The following is a 23,287-nucleotide window of genomic DNA, read 5'->3' as shown; positions in this document are numbered from 1 at the left end:
CACCAGTGCAAGCCCAGACAGAATAAAAGCTTCTTTATACCCCCACACCTTCCTATCATCGTCTGCTCACTGTAGACTCAACTCCCTCCTCCTCTCCTACCTCTTCCACATTCTCCCTTTTTGCTCTGGTTATGTGCAAGCCTCATGTGTAAATATTCTGATGTTCAAGTTAGTATAGTGACTGTTTTGTAAATAAATTCCATTATCCTATTTAACATAAGTGAATAATAATTACATAATACCAGTCAATATTTAGCTTTAAAGTTTCCCAGATGGTCTTAAGGAAGTTCTCTGTTTGTGTAAGACAGGATCTAAGCACTTCTCCTTATATTACAACCAACTGTCTTTTACATTGCTATTAATTAGAATTCTCTTACTCTGATTAATTTTCTCTTATAATATTGTTATTGCTCAAAAATTCTGAAGTGGTGAGACTTTCCTCTGAGTACTACACAGTCTACATCATCCTCTATATAACTCTAAATAAAATGGCTTGAAATATCCCTTCTCCTTTGTAGTTTTGGCAGATTTTCAGTTAGATCTAGATGAAAATGTGTTGTAAATAAATTCCATTAGCTTACTTAACGTAAATTAAAAATAACTATTTAATACCAGTCAATATTTAGCTTTAGAATTTCCCAGATGGTCTTAGGGAAGTTGTTTTTCTCTGCTTATACTGCTCAGAGAGAAAGGATCTGTTTTCATCACAAGGCACATGACCTCACAAGGACTGTTCATTGGTGAGGCAGACAGTACTGACCATATGCTTAGATCCATTAATTCATCAGCATGAGTTAGAAACTTGTGACTGTCTAATTTTATAATTCCACGTGCATTTATTTATTGGAATACTTTCATAAAAGAAACACTGTCATCAAATGCTGGATTACCCTGAGGGGACAATTTGTAGCTTTATTCTTTCTCCTTGCTCTGGCTGGCCTTTAAAAATAATAATTGTAGATCCCTGGCATCTTAAAAATGATTAAGAGAGTCTTTGATGAAAATATGGGTTTTGTAAGATCTGGCATCACTCACAGCATCTAAGTTATTATTTTTACTCATGTTCCAGTTTCTCAACTTTCCCCAGAAGGAGATAATTCTACTTCGTTCCTGAGCGAGTCTGAGTCCTCCTTAGTAGTTTGCTCATCCTAGTGAGACACAAAAGTTTCTTTTTATACATCCTCTGCTCCAGATCTACAAGCAGACATGATTCTGAGGTACTTCACTTACTGGTAATGTGAAATATTCAAAGACTAGAAACTCTGAACTAGAGGTGCTAATGGCTAATGGTTATAATAGTTGATAAAACTAACAAATAAGCTTTTCAAATGTTTTTCCTTGTCAGACATGGTGGTGCATGCTTTTAATCCCAGCACTTAGAAAGAAGTAGGCAGATCTTTAAGTCTGAGGCCATCCTGGTCTACATAGAGTGTTTCTGGCCAGCCAGTGCTACACAGTTGAAACCCTGTCTCAAAAAAAAAAAAAATCTTCTCAGGACTCAGTCTTCCTGGAAGAAGAAAGCAGAAAGCATAGTAAAGAACCCCTTTCTATCTCAGCAAGGCTGCCCAAATGTCACTTAATTTAACAGCACTGTGGTTTGACTCTCTCAATTGCTATTTTGCCTGTCACTTTGTTTTATCATTTACATATATTATAGGAGGTCTATGGATATAATATATATATATATATATATATATACATATATATACATATATATTACAAAATGTTCCCAGAACCACTTCTGATGTGATGCTTTTTCCCCTAAATACTTTAAAGTATAGAACACCTTCTAACATGGCTGCCATATGACATTCAAACCCAATCATTAACGATTGCTAATTGCCAACTTTCTGTCCTCAATTATCTGAATTATCTGAATATTATTGCTCATTACAAAAGAAAATTATAGGTCATATGTAGAATTCAAACATATGAAGCTCTTTAAATTTCTTTATGCCATGAACAGGTTTCAGTGTCTCTTTGATATCCACAACCTCCATTTTTTTTTTAAGAATTAAAATTTATTATTTTGGGAAAATATCCCAGGTAGTGTATTTCAGATGTTCCCTTGTATTCAAACTCATGTCACGAATTCTTTAGAATACTAACAGCAAAGTAATTCACACTACTCACATCAAAAAGTACATGGTGTTGGTCTTGCTTTCCCATTACAGGCTGTACTGACAGCCATCACTGACCAGACTGATGACTATCACTGGCTGGATTGACAGCCATCACTGGCTGGATTGACAGCCATCACTGGCTGGATTGACAGCCATCACTGGCTGGGCTGACAGCCATCACTAGTTGTATTGAAGGCCATCACTGACTGGACTGATGGCCGTCACAGGCCATACTGATGACCATCACTGTCTGGACTGATGGCCATCACTAATTTGAGACAGTATTTTCTGTTTTCTCCAAACTGAACTTAGGGCTTTTCTCTCATCAATAAATATCTTCTGGGACTGACAGCTGGAGACCATATTGATTTTCTGGAATTATGAACATTTCACCTATTATTTTTACCAACTTTTGCTGGGGCTGACCTGCATCAATTGATACAATGTCTACTAACTTTTGGTTTTCTAATCACACCCAATATTTACCTCATCATGATATCTTCTATTTAAAATTGGGATTATAGAATTTTTATATAAATGTATGTATATATGTATTTTCTTTATCCATTCCCCAAATTCAAGTTCTTAAATAGACTTGTATAAGTTCTTTGGCATACAATACAAAACACATGAAGAAAACAATCTAAAACTGCATTGCTGTGCTGTCTGTCCTTAGAACACATTCCCTGTGAAGAAATATGATGGCTGGCTCTAAAGACATGGTCTAATTCATTTATATCTCTTTATATCACAACCTGAAATACAGTTACGCTCATTTGCCTTAGAAAATAAGAATACATTATTAAGATACAAATATTTAATTTGCGCCGGGCGGTGGTGGCGCACGCCTTTAATCCCAGCACTCGGGAGGCAGAGCCAGGCGGATCTCCGTGAGTTCGAGGCCAGCCTGGGCTACCAAGTGAGTTCCAGGAAAGGCGCAAAGCTACACAGAGAAACCCTGTCTCGAAAAACCAAAAAAAAAAAAAATATTTAATTTGCTTTAAAATTATACAAAATACTCACTGGTTCTAAAGTAAAGCATTCAAAATCCTGAAAGATCAACTGCATTCCTGCCCCATCCCTTATCCATGCACCAAGTACTTTCTCTTATTCCACAGGTAGCACATAGAGTAACTTCAGATGGGTGTATGTGTATGTGTCTTAGTGCATGAGAGGTCTTGTTATCTATACTTTGGTGTGATGATGAGCAAATATGTTTATATGCTTTCATTACATGCACTTAATGAATGGGGGCATGCTATAAGCATGTTTCATCTCCTTGATTTTTTCATTTAACAAGATAACTGGGGATCACTCCATAAAATAAATTCTTTCATTCTTAAGATCATATAATTCTGTGTTAAGTCAATGTTCTAAAGTTTATTCAGTACTATTTTTAATGAATTCTTGGCTGTTTTCACTCTTCAGCTTCTAAAGTAATATGACAGTATATAATCACATGTATAAATCTCGTCACATGTTGCCAGTATATTCTTTAAGAAGATTGGTGATTTGAATGAGAATGGCCCCCATAGACTCATATGTTTGAATACTTGGTCCCTAGGTGGTGGAACTATTTGGGAAGGATTAGGAGATGTGGCCTTGTTAGAAGAGGCATGTAAATGGAGGCAGTCACATGCTTCAAATGACTGCAATATATTTGTGCCATTCTCAATATGTCCTTTCTTTCTGACTCGTGATTTCCATCAAGTTGTGAGCTCACGGCTGTTTCTACTGCCTTGCCTCTGCTCCTATGTCATGGACTCTAACCCTTTGATAACAAAAGGCTAATGAAATGATTTCTTTTATAAGTTGTTGGGTGTTTTGTCAAAGCAATAAAAAAGTAACATAGGAGTAGGAGATCTTGATAAACAACTGCACATCAAATGTTTAAGATACTGCAACATTTTCCTCCAGAGTATCTGTACCATTTCATATTCTCACTATCAATGTGCCCATGTGCCTGTTTACCAAAGCCTCATCCAAATAGCATTTTGACAGACTTTGGGGACTTTATAAGTCTGATAGATATGCATTGGTATTTATATTGTGATAAGACTAACCATTGTTTTACATCGTTAAGAAAGATATTTTTTCTGTCAACTAACTCCTCATATGGTTCCTTTGTAGTAGAATTTATATATCTTCCCCTGTTTAATTTGTTTATTAAGAGTTTTTTGCATCTGTGTATGTGTCTATGTGAGTGTATATATATATAACTGTGCACAGACAGAGGAGGCCTAAGTAGGATATAAGATCCCTTGGGGCTGGCATTACAGGCAGCTGTGGGGTGTATGGCTTGTTACTTGGGTACTGGGTTCTGAACACTTGTCCTCGTGATTAAGCATCAAGTGCTCTTAACCACTGAGCCATTGCTTCAGTCCTTAGTCTCTGATTTCAGAACTCCCTGTACTTATAGATACACTTAAGCTTCATTCGTGACTTAAATATAATCAGTTTTTCCTTGGAAATTGTTTCCTTTTTTCATCTCTTTGATACAGGTTTTTAAAGATAAAAATGGGCAAGAACCATATTAGCAAACTTCTAATAAAATAAGCATAATTATTTCCCCTAATATTACAGCAGTTATCTTTTAAAAATCAAACATATACCACCAAAGCACATAAAAGACTTCTCTGCTTTCCTTTCCTCTACTGCCCCTAATATCACATAATACATGTGGACAGGAGATTCTAGAAGCAGGACAAAGGACCATAGCGATGTATTTGTTTATTAAGGGTTTGTTTATTTTTACCCTATGTGTATGTGTGAGTGCCTACATGTATGCATGTGTACCATGTGTGTGCCTGGTGGCTGCTGAGGCCAGGGAGGGCATCAGATGCCCTGCAACTGGAGTTACAGGCAGTTATGAGCCATCAGGTGAGTGGCTGGGAACTAAACTGGAGTCTTCTGCAAGAGCAGCCATACTCTTAAATGCTGAGCATCTCTCTAGCTCTGGGTCATCAACAATTAAAGTATGCCCTGCTGTACTAAAACATCAAGGAAACTCTCTCCAAATAGTGACAAAATAAGCCACAAAAATGTACATTTACTTCTCTGGTGAAGAATCAGCAGAAAGTCGTCTGGAGAAGAGATGCCCCTATTTATAAGGTGATATCTCCCTTTTGCACTGCACATTTTGTACAGCAGCCATCCAGTGGCCTCTGGTGTTCTTTACCAGCGACAGTGTTGGATTCCCATTACCCATTTAGTCAGCATAAAATAATTTCCAAAGGCTGTCTTAGAAATTGTCAGCTCTTTAAGAAGGAGAGACAATATAGTAGGTAGAAATATGGCTTGGAGTTAAGTGATATTCAAATCTGAATTTTCAAATATATTTTCATATTTGTGAATCTTTTCAGGTTGACCAACTCCTAACTATGTATATGATGGATATCACCAGATTTTTCTCAGGGCTGTTGTGGATGTGAAAGACTGTACTTTAAGGAGTTAACACCGCAGTCATCTCACTACATATTTTTTAAAGATTTTATTGAGTATGTGTGTGTTATGAGTATGCATTCATGAGTTTAGGTGCCCATGGAGGACAGAGGCTTTGGGTGCCAGCATAAATGCTGGGAACCAGACTCTGGTCACTTGGAAGAGCCATACAAGCTCCTTTATCGTCCAATTAGCTCTCCAGCCCCATCTCCACCAGAATGCACACATATTTAATTTCCCCCATTAAAACACTAATTGTGGGACACCATTTGTTCTGGTTAGTTTGTTTGTTTATTTTCATCAACTTGATATTTGCAAGGGCCCTCTGGGAAGAAGGGACATACATTGACAAAATGTCCCCATCAGATTGGCCTGTGAGCAAGACTGTGGGACATTTTCTTGGTTGATGATTAGTATAGGAGGGCTCCGCTCACTATAAGCAGAGCCACCCAGAGGAGGAGGTCCTGAGTTGTATAAGAAAGTGGGCTGATGAGCTCCAAGAGTCCAGTTGAAGAGAGAGAAGAGGGATGCTGTGAGCAAGGGCATCAAGATCATGATGGGGAAACCTTCAGAGATAACCAAACCAAACTAGTGGGAACTCGTGAAATTTGGATCAATAGCTGTGGAGCCTCCATGGGACTAGACTAGGCCCTCTGTATAGCAAGACAGTTATGTAGCTTGATCAGCTTAAGGGGCCTCCTGGCAGTAGGAGCAGAATCCATCCCTGGTGCATGAGTGGGCTTTTCAGAGCCCACTACTTATGATGGGACACCTCGCACAGCCTTGAGGCAGGGCCTTACCTTCTTGTCGGAGGGAATGGGGGTGGGTTGGGAGGCTGGAGGGGCAGGAGGAAGAGGGGGATCTTTGATTGGTATGTAAAATGAATAAAAATAATTTAATCAAAAAAAAAGTAAGTGGGCTGAACAAGAAGAGCAAGCCAGTAAGCAGTGGTTCTCTGTAGACAAATTGTTAAACGGTCTTATTAAATAAAAATCACGAAGCCAGATATAGGGGTGAAAACCTGAGAGATCAGGGAAATAGGAAAAGGCACAAGCTAACCTTACCTCACTGACACCTCAGTCTCCAAAGAGAGCTACTTCCTGTCTACCCATACCTATATGCCTTTCTGTTCTGCTCTCTCATTTGCTCTCTCAGCCTAGCTACATCACTTCCTCTTACTGCCCAGCTCTGTCACTTCCTGTCTGTCTGTATAGACCTCCAGACCTCTATGGTTGGTGCTGGGATGAAAGGCATGTATCACCATGCCTGGCTCTGTTTCCAGTGTGGCCTTGAACTCACAGAGATCCAGACAGATCCCTGCCTCCCGAGTGATAGGATTAAAGCCGTGTGCTACCATTGCCTGAGTTCTATGTTAATATAGTGGCTGGCTTCTCCTCTGATCTCCAGGTAAGCTTTATTTATTAGAGCACAAATAAAATATCACCACAGTTCCCATGGCCTTGCATCAGTTCCTGCCTTCAGGTTCCTATTCTGTCTTCTTTCAGTGATGGGATGTTATCTGGAAGTGTAAGTTGCCTTTGGTCGTGATGTTTTCCCACAGAAATAGGAACCTAGTTAGGATACTGTCTTAACTCTTGCTAGGTTCCCACTCCATAAAAACAAATGAGAATCATTACTACCATAAAATAGCTGAAATAAAATGTCTTGATCATGAGAAGAGTGGCAAAATGTTGTGGGATGTTGACTTTAAATATGATAAATTACTGTTTGAAAAGCTCTGGATAGCTATGTACCCAGTATTTTTTTAACCAAAGCTTAGTTAATTTAAGTCTACAAAAGTGAGCACCAGGAAGAAACAGTTTCTACTAATAAAATGGTTACCAATTGAGCGATTACTTTGCCCCAGGCAATGCAGGGAGCCACTGACTGAGTGCACTGCAGAGGCTGCCAACATGGATTTGCTCTGTGTCCACCCCTGCTCTGTGTCCATCCTGCTCTGTGTCCACCCCTGCTCTGTGTCTACCCTGCTCTGTGTCCCCCCTGCTCTGTGTTCACCCCTGCTCTGTGTTCCCCCTGCTCTGTGTCTGCCCTGCTCTGTGTCCACCCCTGCTCTGTGCCCCACCCCTGCTGTGTGTCTGCCCTGCTCTGTGTCCACCCCTGCTCTGTGTCCACCCCTGCTCTGTGTCCACCCTGCTCTGTGTCCACCCCTGCTCTGTGTCCACCCCTGCTCTGTGTCCACCCCTGCTCTGTGTCCACCCTGCTCTGTGTCCACCCTGCTCTGTGTTCCCCCTGCTCTGTGTCCACCCCTGCTCTGTGTCTGCCCTGCTCTGTGTCCACCCTGCTCTGTGTTCCCCCTGCTCTGTGTCCACCCCTGCTCTGTGTCCACCCTGCTCTGTGTCCACCCTGCTCTGTGTTCCCCCTGCTCTGTGTCCACCCCTGCTCTGTGTCCACCCCTGCTGTGTCCCACCCCTGGTGTGTCCCACTCCTGGTATGTCCCACTCCTCATGTGTCCCACCCTGATGTGTCCCACCCCTGCTCTGTGTCCAGTCTTCTGCCTTCTAGGTATGCAACCTCCAGTAAGTCCATCAATCTCTCTGTATGTCAAATTCCTACCTACCAAAGAAGGATGGAATCACATTTTCCAGTTAAAGAATGTTAAATGGGACGATACAAGTAGATAATTTAAAAGCTCCTCCAGTGCATAGCAAATGAGCCACGTGAAATGGCATAATCTATGTAAAGTGCTTAACCAACATCTAGCCTATAGCAAGCACTAGAGAGGACATTACTATACATTATCTTCATCATCACGATTATGCATCCATTTAAATATTCATGGCTGAGGGATTCAAGTCCAGTGTGTACAAGACAGCAGTAATTCTGATGACTTCTCGGAAAGCCGCACAGTCGCTGTAAAGTCCATTTCTTGAGTGAGAACATCAGGGAGGTCTGTCCTTTGCTTTGCCATTGAGATCTCCAGTGGATATTTTTCTGACTGCTTATGTTCTGGTTGCTTGTGTTTCATGGCACATCTGGGTCTGTGCACATTTTTCTAAGAACTACTATAAAAGTAATGATCTTACAATGGAAAGGCCAGTTTTTAAAATTGTAATAACTGTTCTGGACATAAAGCTAACACCTTGGCCACGTTCCTGGCACCACTCAGTTGCATTGAATATATTCTTATTGTACTGCCCATCTCTGCACAAGCTAAGTTTGTGAAGAGGTTTTTCCATACTGTCAGGCAAAGTCTATACTCATTCAACAAGTCCCGATCTTCCTAGAACCTAGTCCTTGGAAACTGCCATTGTACTGCTGTTTCTGTAAATGGGACTTCTAAGTACCACACATATAATACTTATCTTCTGAGACTGGCTTATTTCACTGTGCCCGAGCACCTCAAAGTTCATTCATGCTCTACATTACGATGTGTCATTCTTTTGATGGCTGACTAATATCCACTGTATGGATATACTTCCCCACTGATGAGCACTTTGGTTGTTCTCATGTCCTGATGAACAACGTTGCTGGGATCAGGATATAGAAACACCTCTCACAGATATTGCTTTGCTTCTTTTAGATGTGTGTTTATCAATGGGGTTTCTTTATCATATACCATTTCAATTCCTATCTACTGGTATAGCAAAGCATCTTAAACTAGGTAATTTGCAAATAATAGAAATTTGCGTCTCACCACTCTAGAGGCTGGGTCTCTAAGATCAAGGTTCCCAAAGTCTCTTATAAAGCCACACCCTCTGTTGCATGATGGTGAGTTTTGCTGTAAGGTCACAGGCAAGAAGTGATGAGTACCTTGTCCTCACATGGGAGAGGAGAAAGGAAGGGCCAAGCAGGATCCCAAAACCCTCCAGCAGGAAACTGATGCCAATGATTGGTACCTCATGACCCAGTCACTTAAAAAACTTTGCCACTTAATACAATGAGGTTTAATAGTTTGAGTATTAAGTTTCAATGTGAATTGTGAAAGGACACAAATGCTAAAACCACAGCATATGGTGAGCTTATTTTTAATTACTTGAAGAACTGCCAAACTGTTTTTCCAGAGTGGCTGTTTCATTTTGTATTCCCACCCAAGCTCTGGCATATGGTAATTTTACTTTTAATTACTTAAAGAGTTGTATACCGTCTTCCATAGTTCCTGTTCTATGCCACGTTCTCCCCAACAATGATGGACAAAGTCCCACCTTCTCCACATCTGCACTGGCACTCAACACTTGCTATTTCCTGTTTGTTTGTTATCGTGTACTAACTTTACCACTAGTGCTTTGTGTGGCAGTGGCAAACTGTGGCTTTGCTTTTGGGGTTTTCCAGTGGCCAGTGACGTTCTGCGTCTATTCATATCACTTTGCCTGGTTTTAACCCACTTGTTTGCTTTGTTATTGGGCTTCTGGGATTGTTCATGTATTTTGGAGGCTTCTCCTGTCTAGGTGTGTGATACCTTAAGTTTTCTCCTTCCTCCCAAGCAGACCTTTTACCCCCATGACTATATTCTTTGTTATACAGAAGTGTAGAATATTATTGAATGCATGATACAGCAAAAGACATGGGAGATAATCTCTTAGGTCTGAGCAAGGGGATCTCTCAACCTGGTGTTTTACTTTGATCCTATGAGTGGTGGGTACATTGAGGCACACAGCTTCCTGTGTGGAGTGAACAGAATTTGGCACCACACTTGTAGGAGAGGTCTGTGTGTTACTCAAGTTCTGCTCTCATTGAAATGATCTCTCATACATATTTTGAAATATTTCTTATTTTTGATATTTTAGCTATGTATATAAAATTATTTTCATGGGAAATTCATGTCATTGTTTTAAATAGTTGCAACCTACATGAGGGACAAGGAACCAGCATCTATAAATAATTCCTGGCAGCGGTCAGGATGTGGTACATATTTGTGAAATGAAAGACTCCAAGAATCAATCCAAGGCTGATATGCGGAGTTTCCCACAACGCCAGGCCTCTTTGACAAGGAGAAAACACAAACACTTACAGGGTCAGTCAAGAAGGGCCATTTTCACAAAATCACTGTGTCCTCTAAGAAATGATCACATCTCCAAGGGTGACCAGGAAGGCTGGACTTAGAAGGATGGTCAAAACCATGGAAACCATAAGAATTGTGCCCTGCAAGTGCTGTCTTTCTGGCTGCCTTCCTGCCCTGGGCCTTGCTGCATACAGTATAGTGTCTGAATAGCAAAAAGGAAAATTAAACCTGAAGTTCTGATGTGAGACATAAGATGAAGACTTAATTCTAGTCTTAGAAACATGTACTTAATTCGTCAGGCAGCAGCAGTTCCGAGCAAAGCTTGCATCAGGGGTCTGCCTAGGTGAGTTTCCTCTGCTGGCTGGTCTTAGGTAGAGTGTCCTAGCATCAGAGATTGAGAGGGAGCAAGCAACTGAGGGACTTCTGCCAAGGGAAACCTGTAAAAAGTGAGGGATGCCCGAAAAGACAGAGAAACTGGAAGGCCAATGGCTTAGCTGGTAGAGTGCTTGACTGACTGAAGGAAGCCCTGGGTTCGATCCCAGCACACCCATCAGATTTAGTGACACATACCTGTATTCCTAGCACCAGGAAGGTGGATGTGGGAGGATCAAGGTCAAGGTCATACACAGCTTAACGGAGTGAGTTCAAAGCCATCCTGGGCTATGGAAGACCCAGTATAAGTATAGACAGACAGACAGACAGATAGATATGCATTCAGATTTCATAGAGCACGCCTGAACAGGAATAATTGCTCAGAAACTATTTTCAGCCAAGCATAGCTGAGGACCATCCCAGATATTTCTACCTACCATGTGGCATTTTGAAGGGTTAAATAGGAATCAAGAGACTTTGGAAAGTTTATACTCAATAAATTACATATTTATTGGATAGAAAGGCTGACAGACAGACAGACCCACCATAAGTACTCAGAAAGTGGCTGTGGAGACAAGCTAATGCCTTCTCACTGATATCTAGTTCCTAACTCTTAAAACTTATGAGCACATTACATTCTGACATTAGAAGATTGGAGTTAAGGACTTTGGGTAGAAAGGATTCCTGTGGTTGCCCAGGCAACCACAACCTAACATGACCAGGCTGAAGTTAAAGCAAGTAGGGATAATGTCAGTTCTAGAGATCTTCCTAGGGAACTTCATGCTGAGGTATACAAACCACCTGTACAGGAAAAAAGCAAGGACAGAAAGTTCTCTGAGGACCTCCCGTCAGAGATGCATCTCTGAGAGCATCTTGACACCAACACAAGGACACGGCTCATATCGATTTCTAAATCATAGAAGAGCAGGATGGTCAGTTTGTGCTGATGCAATGTCACAGCACCACAGAAATCGGGTATACCACACAGGATAGGAGCAAAATGGCTAGTGAGCCGAGAATGGTGGGATTCACGCCATCCTTGAATTTGTAAGGAAAAAATAGTAAGTTCTCAGAATTCAGGGACCTTAAAAGTCCCAGAGAAAATGATTGAAGCAAAATGACAGTTGAATCGGCATAGGATAATAAAACTGAGTATTTCATAAAGCGTCAAAAACTATATCTCTGGTGGAACATCAAAGTTGATGTGGGATTGGAAGTAAAAAGTTATATGTGTGTTTATCATTGCGCCAAAGACACAGGGACCAAGCCAACAAAAGCAAAGCGCACAGCGACTGGTCATCTAGTACCAAACTGTCAGCTCTAAAGACACTCACCAGTAACATCGTACAGACTGAACAGGTTATAGTTAGGAATATGTATGTGTTTATACATATACATATATGCATGCAATAACAATATAGAGAAAAAGGTGAAGGAGAGTGGGGAGGGGTATATGAAAGGGCTTTGAGGGAAGAAAGGGAAGAGAGAAATGTTATGACTGTATTATAAATCCTTTCCCTTAAAAAGGAACTACTCCAAAATTAAGGGGAAAAAAAGTCATTATTTACAGTTGCCTGGGATTTTTGGGGTCAGGAAAATTCAGGATTATGAGCTTTCTGGCCACAAGGGGGTGCTGTGAGACAGGCGCTCTACTCAAGTGATGCTTCGCTTGGCTGGCAAAGAACCCAGATCTTCACAGAAAGCCTGGATCCTAACCCACCCTTGACTATCAAATATGAATGGCATCGAGTTCTTGTTCACTGACATTTTTCAAAATGGAGATTACTTATGACAGTTGTTGGTGTCTTCCTCAATTGAAATGAACATAATAAATTTCCATGAAGTTTTCTGAAACAGATTAGGTAAACTGACACAAAAGAGCAGTGTCGTGCAGATTTGTGAATTGGACTCCCCTTCCCCCACTCCCCGACCCAGCAATGGGAAGAAAGTGTGTGGGGAAAGATGTGTTGTGGAAGGCACCTGACTATGGGACAAGGCAGCTCTAAGTCACTCACTGAGAGCCAAAGCCATTTCAGTAAGAGGAAAGGTTCCTGGGCTCAGCAGAAAGGTACACAGCAATGGCACTGTCCCTCAGAGCACAGGAAGAGGCAAGTGGAGCAAACCAGTGAAAGCTCCGTGCACACTTAGTTATAGGTCGGGTGGTCAGAGTTTTGTAGAGCATATGAGGAGAAAGAAAAGAAAAAAATAGACAAGAATCTAGAAAGACATACCACAGTATTTTTTTTACTTAAAATGAGGATAGATTGTATGGGCAAGAGATGAGAACATTGTTTTTGCAAATTGTGAGTAAGTTTCATGGCTCAGGGAAGCAAAGGATGCGGAACACAGAGTGGGAACCAGGAATGATGAGCAAAGCCAGGAGATCACACCTGGCTCTCACTCTACTTGCTGTTGTCCACAATGAAGACCTAGTCCTGCAGTCACACCAGGTGGCAATTCAAGTAGGTTCAAAACACAGTTGCAGTTACTGAATGAAACCATGTCTAAGACTATATCTAAGCTTGTTTTTTTAGTGATTCAGGTAGGCATTTTAAAACAAAACAATCGAAATCATATTAATATTTGAGATATTTCACTCTGGTGCAAACAGTACCATTTGTACTATACTTTGATATTTTTTAATGTCATGATTTATATGGTTTTAATCTATGCAATGCTTTATCAGTGATGATTCTTTCCATGCCATTCCTTTCTAACTACATTTCTGATGCCAGATTTTTTGATCCAAAGAAGAAGATTGTATTGTATTAAATGAAGAAGTAGATATGAAAATCCAGCATCTTTCAGCTGTTTCCAGCATAAAAGAGGTTTTTAAAATGTGAATACTTCTTCCTCAATAATGCTCTTTTTGTTTGTTTGCTTTCTGTTTTTGTTTCTTTTTTGGAAAACAAAGCAATTTTTATTAATATGTTTATTTTTACCAATGTAACAACTTTAGTTAGTACTATTAAAAATAAACACATGAAATGTTATCAGTTTAAATTTCTCACATGGCAAATATTGCCAGAGAGAATGTATGTGAAATAAAAGGTCTTTAGAGGCCTCTGTAATACTGAGGAGCCATAAAGGGATGCCAAGACTAAAAGAAGTTGAGAACTTAGATGAAGGTAACTCCCAAGTGTGTCGTTCTGAAAGAGAACCGCCCTGTGAGCATCAACTATATGAACATGTTTAATAAACAGCTCAAAATGAGTGCATCCAAGAGAACTCTTGATAATGGCTCCACCTGAGCATTTGCTCTTTCTCCAGTTCTCCTACAGTCACTCTGGTTCAAATAGAAGCCTAACTCTAAGATTCAAGAATCACTGCCTGACTTTGTGACTACCACAGCCACTCCAGGAATAGTTCTACAGGCATTACTGCTGAAATATTTTTTCAGTGTATCTGTTTCTATGCATACTGCTTTCACCACCTTTCTACATCACTTCAGCCTGCCATCACATTCTCTTGGCATCTTGGAAAGTTAAATCAAGCAAACAACAATTGTTAATGAGGAGGGCAAAGGTAGAAAATGTCAAGTTCCTACCATAATAATTATCATCATAGTCATCATCACCACTACCAACATCACTATAGTTAATACAATCATCATCACATTCACCATCACCATGGTGACTACCTTCACTCATTACCATCACCAGCATTATCACCATCACCATGGTTACCACCATCAAAATCATCACCATCATCACAATTATCTTCATCAACATCATTATTATCATCATCATAATCATTGTCATCATCTAGATATGGTCATATCCTAATAATATACATAGTATTACTAGTTTTTCATTTTCATATGATGATTTGGTGATTCTATTTAATCTAAACAAATTTTGTAGATGATAAATATTTAATGCAATATTTTTCATTAAGGATTATCAAAGTATTAAAATATTAACACAAAACAAACTATATCAGAGCATGCTTTATATTTCAGAAAAAGTAATTTAGATGTAGATTCAGACACAAGTTCTGTGTTTGGTCATTAGATACAGAGCTCAGCTTACCTTATCAAGTTCATCTGAAATCGCAATACCTGGGATTCAAAAGAGATTTACAAGACAATTTTAGAAGCAAGCTTTGATGACTGGATGCTACAAATTAAAAAAAAAATTCTAGTCATAAATCTGGTGCATTACCTATTCAATTTTGTTCCTTTTCATTGGTTCTTTAAAATAATAAAATATGTCCTTTGTACTTATGAAAGCAAATTAAGAATTAAAGTCAACAATGAAGCCAGGACCTTCTGAAGCATCACAAATGAAAGACGGAATCTGAGAATAAGCAGCTGTTTCTTGTAGGTCTTCAGAGTCAGAGCTAACTTGCTAGAACATCATGGAGATGCCAGTCAACTCCCCTCACTTTTTTTTTGTCTTGAAACTCTGTTTTTTTCTACCCTTTTTGTGTTCGATCCAGAAATTCTCCTGGTAAGGTTTCTTTCTTAAATACCAGAGCTCTTTGCTGAAACATCTTTTCACTGAGTGTAAGTCCTTTCAACTAACTCACACCAATATGTTTCGCTACAGGATCATTTCCTGTTGGCATTTCAATCTCATCCTTCCAGGTTTTGATTTTTATTTATTTTTTTCATGTTATGATAGTGTCCCATGTTATGGCTAGGAAGAGTCTCCTTGCCTAGGCACTGGAGTAGACAGGGCCATCCCTCAGGTTTGGGACAGACAGCAGGAATGAGCTGGTGTCAAGTTTGAGGAAGAAGGATCGGGAGACAAGAAAAAGTCTGCAAGTCTAAAGTGCAAGGGAACAGAATGTCACAATGGGATTTGAAGCTCAAGCTCAGTAGAGCCTGAAGGGTAAGCCAGAGCAGCTGAGCCACATGGGAGAACCAGAAAAAGTCGCAAGAAAAGAAACCTTAGCAAGAGTCTCAGCATGCTCAGCTTTCCCTCCTACCTAGACACACAATGACCTGCAGAAAGTGTGCAGGATGCTCTATCAGCTCCCACAAAACCTACACCAGCCCAGTGAGTCAATTATTCACAAGGAACAACATCCACTTCTTCATCTCAGTAATTGGCAATATTCCTCTTCTTGTAGATAAAACTAGAAAGGCAGCATATCTGAGAATGCATTCCACATAGCAATATTCTATGACATCCTTTTTTTTCCCCCGAGAGAGAGGGTTTCTCTGTGTAGCTTTGCACCTTTCCTGGAACTCACTCTGAAGCCCAGGCTGGCCTGGAACTCACAGAGATCCCCCTGGCTCTGCCTCCCAAGTGTTGAGATTAAAGGTGTGCGACACCACTGCCCAGCCCATGACATCCTTTTGGATACAAATTATTGGTGAGGATCAGGAGACAGCTTCTCTGATAAAATGTTTGCCACACAAGTATGAGGACCTGAGATTGGAATCCCAGCACCTGTGTAAGAAGCTGGATTGCACACTTGTAACCCCAGTACTTGGAAAGCTGAGTGAGGAGGATCCTGGGGCTTGCTGGCCAGCCAGCCAGTCTGGCCAAATTGATGAGATCTAAATTCAATGAGAGACCTTATCTCAAAAAAACAAGCAGATAGTCATTCAGAAAAGCATCTGATGTTGACCTACAGCCTCCAAACACATGAGAATACATACACACACACACACACACACACACACACACACACACACACAGAGAGAGAGAGAGAGAGAGAGAGAGAGAGAGAGAGAGAGAGAGAGAGAGAGAGAGAGAGAGAGAGAGAGATTGGTGACTAATTATTTGTTGGAGCTGAAGATATGGCTAATCAATGAAGAGCACTAGCTGCTTTTGCATAGAACTGAGTTTTGTCACCAGCATCCATATGGTTCACAACAATCTGTAATTCCATTTCCAGAGGATAAGCTGTCCTCTTCTGGCCTCTATGGGTACTAGGCACACACATGGGACACCTGTATACTTGCAGGGAAAACTTTATTCAGGAGCATAAAATGAAATAATTTGTTACTGCACTAGAAGACAGTTTAACTACTAGCTTAGGGATAAGGTGGTAACTTTGGCATAATCCCGGTTCAAAGACACTGTACTGTGAAGGAGAAAAACCTGCAGAGCAACAGCATGGGAGCTGGTGTGCCAGAGTGTAGAATGTGTCACCATCAGGAGATGACACGTCAAGATATATCACAGCTTTTGGGCAATTATAATTATTTATATAGGTCTAACATACATCATACCTTTGTGAATGTTTGGTCTTTTAAAAATACATAGAATTACAAATGGTTACTGTAAATAATTCAGATTTTATGCAAATGAATGAACTCTGGCATTCCACATGGACCATGTTATGGTCTACAACACACTTAAAATGTATCATTGCAGATTATAAAAGTTAAATACATCTTACAAGCTGTTTTTACATTTAATACTATTCTACAGAAATGTTTCTTTCCTATATTAATTCAAGATTAAGACTGAACACCTTAAACATAAATATTTAAAAGACTAAATCTCCATATATGAGAAAGGGAATGTAGATGCTACAAAGTAAAATACTCATTCTCATTCAAAGTCACAACAGTTAGTTATCTGGAGTTAAATATCCCATAGTTCAACTGCTTGGGATTTCTGATTCTCTTGATCTTTTTGACTTGCTGCTCAGATGCCTTGAACTGGAAGAAATAGTTTTCTGTTCCAATTTTTAGAAAGCTATCAGTAAATCTTTAAATTTATTCTACACCTCAGATCTCTGAACCCAGTGTTCATAAAGATAGCAGCAATACATCACTTACCTACCTTTATCTAAAACACAGACAATTACTACTGACAAGTCAATAAAAAAAAAGTGCCTGCCACAGGGTACAGGATACTCTAGAGTGGTGGCTGGCACTGGGAGCTGCTTTCCAGGGTTGGGAAATGTTCAGCAGTGGAGAAGAAAGGGAAGACATATTTCAGGGAGTGATGAGACCCATCATAAACTCAATCAGCCTAATCGTAAAGCTTGCTTGAAAGAGAGACCTACCTCATTTAACTATTACCAATGCATAGTCTGATGACCACACTTAATGGAAATACTGATTATCAGATAGGCTTAACATTTACATATTTTAATGACTTTGCCCAATAAATTATACTTAGTAAGATACTTTAGATCTATTAGATATAATTCACTTAACTTTCTGTTTTCAATATCAAAATGTCTAGGGCATTTCTCATTTCGTTTTTAATCAAAGTTTACACTGATTAAAAGTAGTTGTAGGAATTTTAATGAAACACTTCTCCATGGAAGCAGAAAGCTCTAGCCTTGTGTATAAACAGTCAGACATCCATATCAGGGCCTAGGAGCATGTCCACAGCTCTTCTCTAAGAAGGGGTTGTGACTGTTGGGCTTTTCATCAGCCCTGTAAAGCCTACAGAGACAGGTGATCAGTACTAAACCAAATATACAAGAGCAACTTGCTGTAACACTCGAAGTAAAAGTTTTACATAGATTCTTGAAAGAGCCACATTAAACAATTAGAGGGAATGTCCTAGTGGAGGACTGAATGTTTGCTTAGTATCCAGGAAGCTCCAGATTTTATCCAACACACCAGCCAAAACCAAAACAATACATGCAGTGGAAGCACCAACAATCTCTTGTTCTAATCTCCAAAGGGGTCTAAGTGGCATCAGGAACTGGTTCTAAAACACAGTTCTTGGGTGCCTAGCTTTCAAGTGTGTTCACTCAAGTGTGTGCTTCATCAAGAGTCCATCTACCAGGCCTAGAGTTAGACTCTCACTGTAGCTACAGGAAACACAGAGAGTGGCTTTGCACAATTCTCCCCACCTTGGTCAATGTGACTCATTTCATGAAATTAGGTAAGGAAATGCTCATATGAAGTGATCCTAGCTATTTCTCCCAAATCTGGTTCCCTGTTGGGGAAACAAACCTTCCTGATAGAATGTAGAGACATAGTCTCCTAAATCTTCCTCTTGGAAAGTCTTTTTCCAATTCTGAAGGAAAATGCAGAAATAGACTACAAAACATAGAAGGGCTGATTTGGGAATGGGTTGGCCCACATTAGCTTGTAGGAACAAATTCTGCACATTCCTCCCTAGTGACAACTTTAGAGACATCCCATTGTCAGCTTGCAGTGGGGCTAACTGCACCAAGGAGATTGATAACTACAAATCTGGGCTCATTTTTAGAATTAATGAATTTAAACCACTTACTGTAATAGAAAAAACCACTCACTTTAATAGATAAAACCACTTACTGTAATAGACAAAACAGACACCTGCAAAAAATACATGCATCACCTGATAAACACCCTTGAATATTTTTCATTTAAACTCTCTTTAGACAGGCTGCTTTTAGGGCAGAGAATTCCTGTTTGCTTGCTTGGTTTGTTTATGTGTTTTGAGACAGGGTTTCATATTATAGCTGAGGCTGATCTTGAACTTACAGCAATTCTGCCTGATCCTTCTGTGTACTGCAGTTGCAGACATATGCCGTTACACCCAGCAGAACCAAGGAATTCGTTCTTGATTGCTTAATCTTGTAACGGATTAAATAATGAATATTTTTGTTTTTATAAACTGTATAGAAAAATATGGAAATATACATATTACATGTGCAGTTACCTCTACACTGTGCCTCCATTGTGTATTGTGGTGGTATTCTAATTAGTGGAGAGTTGGGAGCTCTCTCTCTCTCTCTCTCTCTCTCTCTCTCTCTCTCTCTCTCTCTCTCTCACACACACACACACACACACACACACACACATCCCTAAAGGAAACCAAACGAAAGCAGCCCCCAACTTCAAACAACACCCCTTACCTTCTACTAACTACAACCTTCTCTGAGATCCTCCCTTTTTAACAAAACAAAACAAACCAAGAAGATCAGGGGCTTGTGTGACCAGGAGACTAGCATCAGAATTAATATATTGAACTTCTGGGCCTCCTCCCTCCATCTTCCAAAGGCTGGAGTTGCAGGCAAGTACCACCACAACTGGCATTCTTCTCTTTCCATGAATACTTTTATAGGAAGGCTGGCATGACTTAACACTCTGCCCACCTTCTACCCATCCCTCCATCTACTCAACGCTGTTTGGAAAAGTAGCATCATAGCTCCTGATTATCAAATCAAACCAAGAACTTTTCTATTGTAAAACCAGAGCTTTTATATTTCATGTTTCATATTTCATCAAATATACACATTTCTCATGGGAGGAAAAAACACAGAATGAATGTTATAGTTTGAATGTGAAGTGTCCCCCAAAGACTCATGGGCTGAGTGCTTAATCCTGAATTGATGGGAACTATTTAGGGAAGTGGTAAAATCTTTGGAAGGTGGAGTCTAGAGAAAACGGTCACTAGGAGTATGTCTTTGAAAGTTATATGGCCCTCAGTCCCTTCCTTGCTCTGTGTTTCTGTCAACCATGAGATGAAGGATGTTCTCTACCCTATATTCTGAGCACCATGATATTCGACACAAATGCATTGAGCCAAGCAACAGACTGAACACTCCAACACTGTGCACTGCAGCAGACCCTACCTCCTGAAAGTTGTTTTGTTAGGTGAACTATGACAGACGAAATAACACAGAGTAGAAAATGAGAAACTTTCATTCACTCCCAGGCAACTAATGAGAACAGGAGATGGATTCCTCTCCTAATATATTCGGATAAAGGCGCACAGAGAAATTATGTAGCTTCCAACTATCCACTTGTTAGAAGGCCACCACAGTGCACAATGGAGGCACAGTGCAGAGACAACCGCACATAGAACATGTGTATTTCTGTCTTTTTCCTATAGACTTTACCTAACACTAGATGCTTTCCTTCTTGATTCTATAAACACATTCTGGTTTGCATCCAACCTTTCTAAAGATTCTTTTTCTTTTTTCTTCCTCAGATCATCTTACTCTATGATTCTCAAATGTGTGTGTTCTGTGTCCTGTGAGTTTCTTGATCCATGCATTGATAACTCCCATATCTTTATTTGTAACTTTAACTCTACCCTAAATTGCCACCTGAGATATGCACTTGGTCTCTGGAAACCCAGGACCATGGCTGACTCTGCCCATAAGTCTAACAGTATCTGGGAGCAGAGTTTGAAGAATTATGATACATTACCCCAAAACTCTCCTGAATTCTTATTTGGGTACGGTACAGGCAGAAAGCAATTCCCTTACTTATGAAAAAAAAACCTAAAACAGAACAAACTAAACATGTTTTTGTTCCTATCAAGCCTTGGTCACAGAAACTTCTCAGTTTATACAAAATACGCTGTCTTTTACGTCCTTCACTCCCATCTTATGGCTAGTGCTTTATTTTGGCTTCCTTCTCCTCTGTTTTTGCCTTGAGGCATGGACCAGATCAATTCTCTCCACCACATTGCCCCAGTATGATGACCATACAAAACAGAGTGTTGGAGTGTGACTCACAAAAGGCTTTGAAGTATGCCTGTCTCTCCACTCTCATAATTGTCTCCATCTAGACTTCCAGCTTCCATATCTTGTCTGATCCTTTAGCATCAACAATACAAACCTTTCTTAAGCTCCCCCTAGGAGCATCCGTCTTCGCATCTGAGAACATCCATCCTTGTGATGTTCTGTTGTTACCTCATCTCTATCTTTGAGCTTTCTAGACATGGCTACAGTGCACTCTGTATGATGAAGTTAGAGCTTCTCGTACGTGCTCACAGCTCTTACACCATATTCTGTACAGTGTAAAAATTGTGTGTTTTCACACCGACTTCCAAACTACAGTGTAAACTTGAAATACAGGTCTGCTTATCCATCGTCTTTGCTATTTCTCATTGGCACTACTAAATTCATGTGGTAATGAGTGAGCCATCAGTTGTTACATAATCTGACTCTACTTTTTTTTCTCATGGGTTACATTTTATAATTCATATCATAAAATTCAAACATGTTTCTCACTGGGCAGAGGGCGGGGGCAGAATGAATGGCGTGAATACAAAATATCCCCCAAAGGCTCATGGGCTGAGTGCTTAATCCTGAACTGATGGGAACTATATGGGGAAGTGGTGAAATCTTTAGGAGGTGGAGTCTAGAGACAATGGGTCACCAGGACTTCGCCTTTGGAGGCTCCGTGTCCCCCAGTCTCGTCCTGCCCGGTTCTGCTGCCACATGGGCTGTCACTCTACCTCCTCAGGCTGTTCTATCAGAGAAGATTTATTTTCATATGCTCATGATTGACTGACCACTGAATTTTTCTGCTACTTTTTTTTGTCTTGACTTTAAGTCCAGATTATTTATATCAGTTACAGTACATGGATGTCTGTCCTCTGTGTCCCAACAGCTGGGTGCCTTTCTCTGGAAAAGCTCCAGCCACTCTTTTTACATGAGCTGTGGTAAACAGCGCAATGTCTGGATGGCCAGAAGACACTCCTCCCGCCACTGCCTCTTCCAAGAAAGCTGCCAGAGGCAGAGGAGGAATGGGATCAGAAACTGTTTGGAGCCTGGCTATCCTGGGAGCAGCAGTTCCCTGAGCAAATGGTTTTCTTGACCAAATGCACAAAACAGGCAAGTGCTGCCTTTTCACCCGAGCTTGCTTGCTCACATTTTTACCCCCTTGTTTTTAAGCATAGCCCTCCAATTTATCTCATAGTCACAGTAAAAAGTCCCAGCAAACCAACCTGAGCTCAATCAAATTCATGTCATCTTACATCAGTGGCTCTCAATTAAAGAAACTGAAGACAGATCAGAAATGAAGATAGAGACATCCCAAAGAAGATATATGGGTGAGTCATGGAGCCAACAGGAGCACTCATCCAGCAAACCATGGGTGTGTGCAGTGCTAATCACTGTTAAGTCCTAGGGAGTCTGAGAGTTCTGTCCTTAGAACGAATGCCCTGTCCTTAAATCCTCTGAGTCCAAAGAGAAGATAAAGGAAAAACAGATAATGGCAGGTAAGTGCAGTCAGAGAAATGCATTGAGCCTCAAAATGCTAAATCTAAATTCAGTCTAGAGCAGAGAATTCATCTTGGAGGATATGGTTGACCTGAGACAAGGAAAAGCAGGTTATTAGAAAGGGAAGCTGTCCCAGAAGATGACATTTCAAGAACACCATAAGCAGATAAATGACATGGAGGCGCATTAATGGAATGCGGCACACCTAAAGTCCATAAGAACAACACTGAAGACGTGGTAAGGCCGGATCTAGAAGCACTTTCTCTGAGCTTTAAGCGGAGCCATCTGAAGCAAGTGTCAGGTCTGTTCCTGAGAACCACTTCACTGCAGTGTGGCCTCACCGGAGAAACAAACTGTTAGTGTGAGGAGGAGAGTTCTCATTCCTAAGTTCTCTCCATGCTTCTCGGGGTTTCCCATGCTAGCTGGTGTCCAGACTCACTCACAGCTTTGGTAGGATGCATATAAACACGATGAGTGCCACGTTGCTTCCACACCTAAGCAATAGAAACTGGGTTCCCCA

The 23,287-nt window shown here is 40.4% G+C and overlaps 1 protein-coding gene across 12 annotated transcripts in view; it reads right to left on the bottom strand.

The window, feature by feature from the left end:
* CUNH8orf34 (chromosome unknown C8orf34 homolog) overlaps positions 1-23,287 on the bottom strand; it is a 470,016-nt gene that overhangs the window by 329,300 nt on the left and 117,429 nt on the right. For all 12 annotated transcript variants that reach the window (XM_052716420.1, XM_052716411.1, XM_052716412.1 and 9 more), the window contains one exon: positions 14,928-14,956. In XM_052716420.1, coding sequence (XP_052572380.1) covers positions 14,928-14,956 — 29 coding nt within the window. The remainder of the gene's footprint in view (positions 1-14,927; positions 14,957-23,287) is intronic.

This window comes from Peromyscus californicus, unplaced genomic scaffold (assembly GCF_007827085.1).
Source record: "Peromyscus californicus insignis strain IS unplaced genomic scaffold, ASM782708v3 Scaffold_5__1_contigs__length_169319896, whole genome shotgun sequence".
NCBI classification, from domain to species: Eukaryota; Metazoa; Chordata; class Mammalia; order Rodentia; family Cricetidae; genus Peromyscus; species Peromyscus californicus.
The sequence above is the reverse complement of the archived record's forward strand: the minus strand, read 5'-3'. Positions and strand labels throughout refer to the sequence as shown.